The sequence below is a fragment of the Olea europaea genome, chromosome 11 (assembly GCF_002742605.1).
Source record: "Olea europaea var. sylvestris chromosome 11, O_europaea_v1, whole genome shotgun sequence".
NCBI classification, from domain to species: domain Eukaryota; kingdom Viridiplantae; phylum Streptophyta; class Magnoliopsida; order Lamiales; family Oleaceae; genus Olea; species Olea europaea.
In genome coordinates, this window is record NC_036247.1 from 9,037,565 (window position 1) to 9,048,209 (window position 10,645).

General features: G+C 32.3%; 1 protein-coding gene and 1 pseudogene across 1 annotated transcript; both read right to left on the reverse strand.

The window, feature by feature from the left end:
- Positions 1-5: 5 nt before the first annotated feature.
- LOC111404429 lies at positions 6-1,123 on the reverse strand (annotated as a pseudogene).
- A 2,123-nt stretch (positions 1,124-3,246) lies between these two features.
- Positions 3,247-3,722, reverse strand: LOC111404430 (uncharacterized mitochondrial protein AtMg00860-like). The gene is made up of 2 exons (XM_023033239.1): positions 3,636-3,722; positions 3,247-3,525 (listed from the first exon to the last, which is right to left on the reverse strand). The coding sequence occupies exons 1-2, from the start codon at positions 3,720-3,722 to the stop codon at positions 3,247-3,249; spliced, it is 366 nt and encodes a 121-aa protein (XP_022889007.1).
- Positions 3,723-10,645: the final 6,923 nt, after the last annotated feature.

Below are 10,645 nucleotides of genomic sequence, written 5' to 3' on the forward strand. Positions count from 1 at the left end.
GCTTGAGCAACTGCTTTGGAGTAATTAGCATCCCAACCCCCGAGCTTGACTACGACCTCTGCATTTGAATAACCTTGAAGACCGTCTTGTAAATGTCTTTGGGTTTCCTCTTTCACTGACTCTTCATCTGTAGCTTTTGACTGAGACAACCAAATAGTGAATCCTGCAAAAAGATGCTGCCATTTATTTGGTCTCTCAGCAGCACCATGCTTCCCACCTAATGTCGAAACAACAGCTCGGGCATGGCTACTGAGGCTTTCTAATATAGCAGTTTCTGCTTCTGCTACAGCATCACAACCCTGTAGGCCACCCACGAATCAATAATTTCCTTGCTGTATGATTCCAGAATCTCCTTTGTATTGAGTGGTGTATACCCAAGACCAACAACTAATTCTCGAGCAATCTTGTGGTTTATTTCAGTTGATTCCCCGGCTAAATAGATTGATGTTCCTCTCAAGAGTTGTGCAACTCCCGCTGTTAAGGACTCCCACGACTCCATAATGTCAGGCCATTTTAGTTCTGGGTCTTGTTTCTTCAAATTAACCACCAATTGGTCATCGTCTATATACCATATTGTTTCAAAAGGCTTTATCATCCCGTAAAGTTTATTTGTATCCAGGAGTGTCCTAAGATATCCACTGTTCTGCACCTTAATTACCAAAGAGTTCTCATTTGCATCTATAAAGATCTCCTTAGGACTTGCACCTTCTTTCCCGAGTTCCAACCTCAACTCCACCTCAGAAGAAACATCACATAATGGGTTGGGTCAGTGGAGACAAAGGGAATGCTGCTACAAAGTATGCAATTGATTTTCTTGAAATTTCCAAAAGCCAAACGAGGAATTGAGGAAAAAGGGGTCAAAATAAAAGATGGAGGAGAAAAAATACAACAGAAGAGGCCAGATTTGAAGAGAAACATCTGTAAAGGTTTACCGAATCAAAGAGAAAAGTATCAAACCTCATGTTCTGTCAAACTCATACCTGATTGAAAAAGATGGAGGAGAAAACCCTATGTTGAGAGAAATCTCTCGATGGATGAGAGATTTGTTTTGAGAAATCTTATTTGTATTTTCTACCAAAAAGTCTATGAAAGTCCCATAAATTAGAAATTCCCTGAAAGTCATTTTCAATTGAATACCCCAAAATTTGTAGAGACTTCTAAAAAGTTTCAATTGAATACCCCGAAACTTGTAGAGACTTTTTAAAAATCTATAAAAGTCTCTATTGAATACACCCAAACTTTTAAAGAGTCTCTAAAAGTTTCAATTGAATACACCGAAACTTTCTAAGTCTCCAAAAGTCTCTAAAAGTCCTGATTGGATACACCTCCATAAATCACGTCAAAAGTAACCCCCCTACTTTCCCTCCATCGGGTTATAACAGGTGGGGAGAAAAACATGTTAGGAGGTGATAAAACATACTTCTAATTACAAATACAAAGACTACCAAACCGACAGGGTTCACTGGCCTTCAAATATCATTGCAGCCATTATTTCCTTCTTCCTCCTTCCTTCATCTGCTGTTCCTTCTTCTTCCTTCCTTCTTTTGTTGCTCCTTAGTTTCTTTTGACTCCACTTCCATGGATTCTCATCTCCCTCGTATCATCACTCCCCCTTAGAACAACTTTGTCCTAAGGTTCAAATGGAAGATATTCTCTTGAGATTGCCCCTGCTGGTAGTTCGACTTGATATGCAACTTCTCCAATTCTCTAAATAACCTAATAAGGCCCGTAATACTTTGCTGCCAATTTCATATTCACCCTCTTAACTACTGAATTTTGAGCATAGGGTGGAGTTTGAGATACACCCAATCTCCCACTTGAAATGCTCTTTCACTTCTATGTTTGTCCGCATGGTGTTTCATACGAGCTCTAGCCTGTAACAAATTTTCTTTTAGGATTTGATCCATTTTGTGCCTCTCTGCCAACAAGTCTTCAACCGTCGTTACATTGATGTGCTGATAAGGCCCTAGAGCCAATTGAGGAGGTTTGATTCCATAAAGTGCCTCAAATGGTGCCATTACAATTGAATTGTGGTGAGTGGTGTTGTATCACCATTCAGCTAAGCTAATCCATTTGATCCAATGCTTAGGTTGTCAATATACCGTGCATCTAAGGTACATTTCCAAGCACTGATTTAGCCTCTCTGTTTGTCCATCCGTTTGGGGATGGTAGGCTAAGCTTAATTGTAACTTAGTACCCATCTTTTTGAATAACTCTGGCCAAAAAGCACTTGTGAATATTTTGCCTCTATCTGAGATAATACTTTGTGGCATGTCATAAAGCTTGTATATATTATCCAGGACTAATTTGGCGACAAAGGTGGTAGTGAAAGGATGTAACAATGGTAGAAAATGGCCGTGTTTGGTAAACCTATCTACCACAACCAGGATGACATTTTTGGTTCCAGAAGTAGGTAATCCCTCAATAAAGTCCACAGCAATATGGCTGCAGGCATATTGCGGTTCAAGCAATGGTTGCAATAGCCCAAGATGTGCAACATGTTCTCCTTTGCATCTTTGGCAAGTATCGCATTCTAAGACCTCCTGTTTAATCTCTTTTACCATACTAGGCCAAAAAAAGTGTTGTTTAGCTCTATGAATACTAGCTTGTATCCCTAAATGTCCACCTTCTTGGGATGAATGTATAGCCCCAATTAATTTTCTCCTTACTCCACCCGCAGATCCAATATATATTTTAGATTGGTACTTAAGTAGCCCATTGTAAGTGAAATCTATACCTGACCCTCCATTGAGGAGTAATGCAACTATCTTGCTCCTAGCCTCTTCATCCCCTTGACAGCTATTTGTGATTTCTTAAACCCAGGTTGGTGTCATAGTAGTGATTGCTAAACACTAAACATCATCAGTGTTTTCCCCGCAAGATAATGCATCAGCCACCTTGTCATCTACCCCCTTTTTATATTGGATTTCATAGCTTAGCCCAAGTAGTTTTGTTAGACATTTCCACTGCAAGGGTGTTGTTATCCTTTGTTCCAGCAAAAACTTAAGGGACTGGTGGTCTGTTTTGATGATGAAATGGTGTCCCTCTTGGTAGTGCCTCCATTTTCCAATAGTTGTCACCAATGCTCGCAGTTCCTTCTCATATATAGATAATCCGAAGTTCCTATTGTTCATTCCTTTACTCAAATAAGATATAGGCTTCTTGTTCTGTATCAGAGAAGCTCCAATTTCCCCCATGGCAGGCATCAGTCTCAATTACAAATGGAAATGGAAAAATCTGGTAGCGTTAGAACGGTGTAGTTCTCATGGCCGCCTTCAATTCTGGGAATGCCATATTAGCAGCTTCATTCCAGTGGAACTTATCTTTTTTTAATAAATGAGTCAAGGCCTGGCCATAGTTCCATAACCCCCTTACAAACTTTCTGTAATATCCATTCAAGCCTAAAAACCCCCTAAACTGTTCAATGTTAATTGGTTTAGGCCACTCGTGCAATGCAACCACCTTTGAAAGGTCTGCAGCTATTCCCTCTGCTGTAATGACGTGTCCTAGATATTCTATTCTAAGCTGTCCAAAAGAGCATTTACTTGCTTTGGCAAACAGCTGATGTTTCCTTAGCAGTTCTAATACTTCAGCTACATGTTTACAGTGGGTTGCTAAGTCTCATCGAAGAATACTAAGACACACTTCCTGAGTTTCTCTTTGAAGACTTCATTCATTAAGCACCGGAAGGTAACTGGGGCATTGGTAAGCCCAAACGGCATCACTCTGAATCCATAGAGTCGCTCGTGAGTTTTGAAAGCTATTTTTTGAATGTCTTCTTCTGCTACTCTGTTCTAATGGTACCATGCTCTGAGATCAATCTTTGTAAACCATTTTGCACCCTTCAACTCATCTAATAGTTCATCAATTCAAACATTTAACACTAATAACACAAATGAGACTCAAAGCTAACACCCAACGAGATTAATTGCACTAAAATGAAAAAGTTACAACCAGGGATGAAAGAGAAGAAAGGATAGAGATATGGAGGAAGAAGACTTCGGAAAAGGAACTAAATCATGTCAAAAAGTACTCCCCATACTTTCCCTCCATCAAGTTATAACATGTGGGGAGAGAAACAAGTTAGGAAGTGATAAAACGCACTTCTAATTACAAATACAAAGACTACCAAAACGATACCATTCATTGGCCTTCAAATATCAGTTGCAGCCGTTATTTCCTTCTTCCTCCTTCCTTCATCTGCTGTTCCTTCCTTTTTCTGTTGCTCCTTAGCTTCTTTTGACTCCACTTCCATGGACTCTCATCTCCCTTGTAACAGATTATTGGCGGCTTTTATTGTCCATTTTATCTGTTATTGATTGCGGTCGTAGTTGTGAGTTTTGGGGTGGGGTGAGGCAGTGGCGGCAGCTCACTGGTGGTGGTTTGGCTGGATTTGTGGCGTGGATTGGTTTTCCTTTCTTTTTTGTCAATTGTATTTGATTGTTATCTATTGGTAATTTTTGAAAAAATTTAGGTCACCATGGGAGCAAATTCATCATTTGACATGGCTTTAACGACGAAAATGGACGGAAGGTTGAGTTTTGCTAGAGGATGTTTGATGCTAAAATAATTTGAGGGATACGAAGGTTGAGATGAAAAGTGCAAACTTCCCAAAATTGCACAATATGAGAGATGAGACAGGAGATCCAATGCTTAGATTGAAGTAAGAATCACTTTGATTCCATCATACAGCCCAAACTTGATATATGACCTCTGCATTTCTTGCTCATGTGTGAAACAAACATTCTTTATAATGAAACAGTTATTTCCTAGTCTATTTGATGTTCAAACATCCTGATCAAGAAGAAAAAATTAAGTGGAGTTCAATTACTTAAAAAGAATCCTCTTAGTAAACCCAAAAATAACAGATGGTCCTTCAAAATGTGTATCTATCTCTCAACAGTATTTTCACAAATCCTTAGTAAATCAAGCAATTTTCTCTCTACTCAGTTCTTACAATCGTGTAACTGCACGGCAATTAAATAAATAAAAACAAGCAGCAGTAAATGTGTTATCACGAAAACTGACCACCAGATCTTTACTCGTATGAAAAAGTGTGCTAAATCCTCACACTGAGTCTTCCTATAGACAGAAATTTCCGAATTCTACCATCTGAACACATCAAAAACTAAATCTAACCAATTTTAAAGAGATCGTAATTATTTATTATACAATAGTATCCCACTGTAAATATTCCATAACCACTACTAATATCACAAAATCAATCTCTTCAAAAAAATAAAAATAAAAAATAAAATTCAAAAATCTTAACGACTTTGATTACAAATAGAAATCAAGAAATGTAGGGATAATTATTCTTACGTTAATATCATCGCCAACGGAGTTAATTTCTTTGTTGGCTTTTTTCCCCAACCAGTACGAACCCACCTTGTTCAATACCTGATCCATCTATACACAAATAAAATTTATTTATCGGTATATATACGGATGTCAGCACAATCTGCTGGGTAGAGATTGTACTTTGTTTGATGCGAAGAAAAAATTTCCTCAATCCCTAAATTCAGAGAGAGACGGGTTTTTTTTTTTTATTATTTTTTAATTCAGCAGTCTTAAGTACTGTTGTAAGTCTTCAACTTATTTTTGACTTTTTCATTGTTTTTCGTCAACGGGGAAGGAGAGAGAAAATTGCAACTTTGTTAGGTTTGATGAAAGCAACTTTTCGTATTTATATTTCGATTCAATATTAATAGACACTTAATGATCACCGAGTCTGAAGTAAATTTCAAAATAATTATTAAAATAATTTTATGAAGTTAATAGCCAATCATCACTTGATTAAAAATATTAACATTGAAAGTCATTACAGACTTTAAAAGTTTCCACGACATCACTAAATTTTGCTAAATATTTTTATGGGATTACTGAATTTTAAAAATCATCTAATTCATTACTAAACTTTAAAAAAAAAAATTCTAGGGAATTGAATGATCTCCTGGGAAACCTTTTACAAAGTTTAATAACACCGTTTAAATTTTTTGTAAAGTTTAGTGATGAATGGAGTGATTTTTAAAGTTTAATAGCTCACGTAAACCTTTTACAAAGTTCAGTGATATTTTTGATGATTTTTAAAATTCAGTTATTCGGTGAAAACTTTTTACAAAGTTCAGTGACCATTTTGGTTATTAACCCCCATTATCCACTATGCCACATTAGTCGGGTTAATTCAGCTGATCTGCTAATGATAATTGAAGTTTGAGTACATTTTAAAATTGTCGTTGAAGAAATTTTTTATAACTAGTAGTAAACACGAACGTTGCACGTCTTATGTACGAAATAAAAGATATAAATAATGTATTTAGGGTAAGATAATTGATAATATTAGAAGAAAAATTAAAACTGTTAAAAAGAATATATATGAATAAATTTTTTTTATGAAATTATTTACATAACGTGAAAATGTTGAATAAACTGAAATGTAATGCTCTATTTATTTATTTGTTTATGTTGACATTGGTTGGACTCTATTTTTAACTAAAATAGTTGGGATCGACTAGCTTTGTGGTAGACACGGACACGAAGAAGGGTCGGATTAAAAGATGTTCGTCTAATTAAGTTTAAAATGTTTACTTATAAGTAAACTAAAGGTACGTAAATGATTTTCGAAAAAGAAAATTAAACATTTTGTTTGTAATATAAACTTTTTACCGAAACAAGTATCATTTAAACACATTTAGAAACAAAAATTTACATACTAATCATGCTCGTCATGTTAATTCAAACCAGCTTTACATTCAAAACAAATATAGACGAGAAAAACCTTAAAACAAAGTTTTATTTTTCTTTTGAATGTGGTTAATACAAATGGATGAATAGAAAACTTCCCTTTAAATGTATCAAGATAAAAATCTTTTTCTTTTCTTTATATATTTATATCTATTAAGTAATTAGATTACCATCAGTTTATCTGCTTATACAAAAATGAACGTGTAATAATAATAAAACACACAATACTATATTAATATTGTTTTAGAACACCTAATATTAGTTTTTACTAACACTTAAAATTTTGGTTTTAATGGAAAATGTGTAATTGAAATGCAAATCATGTATTTATTGGTGTTGATCAATACAAATATGGGAAGAGTAAGTAATTTACAATTATTAGCAGTAATTAGTAAAGTTTTTAAGATTGATAGATAATTTCTCCTCTCTTAGACTCTTCCTCTTTTAACTGTTGATCATATTTAAGCAAATTTTTCTTTTCAATTTATTGTCCTTTGTATTTAAATAATTATATTGATTAAATGTGCAATTTATAATCTTTGAATGTTGAAGATATTATATAAGGACAAATGATAAATTGAATATTTTTTTATCTACCTCCACATTTTATTTTTGTGTGTGTGTATAAGTAGATGAATGTTAATTTTAAGTGAAACTCACGTACATAAATAATATAATAATATACATATAAACACATATGAAATAATATTATAATGTATTAATAACAATTTAATGTCACATAATCTCCTTTTTTAAGTATAGAGTTAATTTTGCACATTGGAGTACTCAAAATTTTATACTTATTCAAATTAAGCTTAGCCACTTAAAATTGAAGCCCGTCCACATATATAATTATATTAGAATTATAATAAATATTAATTTATATTGTAATTAATCTACCTTATATTAATGCTACCTTTTATGTATTATATTATATAATTTAAGTAATTATACTTAATTTGATTAATATAAAATTCTAAGCACTCCAATATAAAAAAAAAATGAACATTACACTTAAATGGATGCTAAACGAAGTTGAATTATATTAAATGGCACTATATTAAATATGTAAGGGTAAAATTGGTATTCAAAAGTTTATCTTCAATCCTTCTTTTTTAAATATTGTAAAGTGTAACGCGTTTTATATAACATAAATATACTGCAAGTACATGATGTCAAATTTTGTAATATAATAATTTAGTTTGGAGTCGAATTATAGGGATTGATATTTAATTTCTACTAAATATTATAATTGTGTAGCTCTTATTTTATCTAGATGAATGAAATTTGAAGTTAATGATTTTAATTAAGTTAACATGATGAATGTGGTGACGAATTTAACAAATAAATGCAAAATTAGAAGAATAATGAAGATGAGAAAGTCCAGGGTTATGATTTCACATAACTATCAAATATGATTCTCAATTTTCCTAGGTTGTGTCATTCTAAGATCACGCCTAAATTTCCCCCTTTCGAGTATCAAAAATAACTAGCTTCAAATTATTCAATTAGTGGACAATTAATTGAAAGAATTAAACCAATAAAAAAATAAATAGAATTAGAAAAATCTCATAGAAATAACCAAAATAAATCAAACCATATTTTCAAGTTTTGGTTACATTATACCTTAGATGAAGATTTTAGTTCATGATAGAAGAAAGAGTTCTACAAATCATGATTAATAACATAAAGATAAAGAAGAATAGAAACTCTTTTGAAACTTGAATTAATCCCCCTTCTTGATGTTCTTGATCTATTGATTGATTCCCCTTCTTACCCAGTTGAATTGTATTTGAAAGTAGCCTCTAGATTGATATTTATACCTTCTTGAAGTCTTGGAAGAGTTGGATTGAAATTGGGTTCTTAAAAGATGATTTAAACTTGAAAAATCCTAATTGTACACGGCGTAGGGCCTAGGCGCTATGAATCTTGTCAAATTGGTGCTTGGGCGCTAACTTTTGGGAAAAAATCAGCAATGTGGTGCCTAAGCGCCTAGGCTCTCGCATAAGCTTCAGTTGCACTGCACAGTTTTCAGTATTTTATCATAACTTTTTTCTTTGGATATTCGATTGAAACGATTCAAAATGTGTTGTAAAGATTACTCAAAGGGTTATAATTTTACTTAAGATAGCTTTTTTCAATTCAAACGTTTACTATGTCAAAAAGGAGCCTCGATCTTAGGCTAAAAATTTGAAGTGCACTTGTGTGGTGGAAATGGATTTTTGAAAGTATTGCGATCATATTTTACTCTTTATTTACTTCAAATTGCATCACACTACGTCTTCGCACTCTTCAATTATCATTGTGGTTTGAATCAACTATTGAAAAGTTGCAATTGAGTCCTCAAACTTGAATTTCACCATTTTTTTTGGCCGTTGTTCACTTCTTTCTTTCAATTTAGCCTCCAATAATCAAGTTTTACTAAATCAACATCTTCTCCTTGATTCATGACAAAATCACTCTTTTCTTCAAGTTTCGCATCATTCACACCAATTTACCTAACTTATAAAACAACAACAAAACACAAATCAAAATGTTCTAAAACTCTAAGAATCAAGCGAAATATCAAAACTAAATAACATTAATATAATAAGTGAAACACACTCATCATAAAAAAAGAAAAAGAACTACATTATTTTTTTAGAATGACATATAGCTAATATATAAGGACAAAGCAACCATCACCAGAAAATCGATTTCCCCAAAACTCTAATGCCAAACATGAATACATTCACATACGTAAACATCATCTAGACTATTTTCAAGTTTTGAGAAACTCTAACTCACAACAAATTGCTTGCATTGACAACAATTTTATCTATCCTCATTATTAGCTATAAATTTTGAACATGAAGTAGAAATAAAATGTTGGTTTCTATAGCTATAATGGTCTTAATAAATACGTTTATTACCGTGTATGTATTAACACAAAGTAGCCATGCATCTCCCCTCTCATTTATTTACATTAATAATTGTAAAAATAACCATCTCTCAATTCTTTTCAATTATGGATTGAATTTATTATTTTCAATAGAATTGTTTAGGAATGCAATATTATTTTTAATATGTAATATTAGGTTTAAAAAAATAAACTGTATAAGTAATATTTTTTTAAATAAATTTTATATATTAATATTAATCGATGTAATAAAATATGCTAGTTGAAGTTAATTATACATGTAGTATTATTATAATTTCTTTTAATTGTACGTAAATAATGTTTCTATTAATTGTGTACTAATAATTAGTCGTAATCATTGACTTAATTATTAATTATCTTGGTTAGAGGAAATAAATTGAATCCTTTGGTAGTCCGTAGTTAACCTTTGGTACTTAGTATTATTATAATTTCTTTTAATGGTATGTAATAATATTTTTATTAATTGTATACTAATAATTAATAATAATTGTGTTTAGTGAAAATTAGTTGAATTAATCTTTTAAAGCAATAATAATTATTAATTATAGTATGTAGAGGTACAACTTTTAAATAAGGGTAGATCATAAATATAACCTATTAATGCATTGCAACCTTTCAATTTTATTATTATTTTTTTTTCTTTTAGTAAACTATGAGGGTATATTGGGCATATGAGTAAATATGTAAGTGTAAAAGTGGTATTCAAAAGTTTCTCATTGATCCCCACTTTTAATATATTGTAAATAATAGTCATTGAAATTTTTAATGTTTACACTAATAATCATTCGATAAAAAAAAAAAATTACGGTATCCCTATTTTCTCCTCAATTTCTTTCTCAGTTTACTCGAGTATAGCTCATCATAAAACTATATATGAAATAAATTTTGCAAAAAAAAAAAAAAAATGCTGTTGATTTTTCTATGAGTTACTCTAACTCCCCATGTTCATTCTCAATTTCTGCAATTGGCTTTATCTATGGC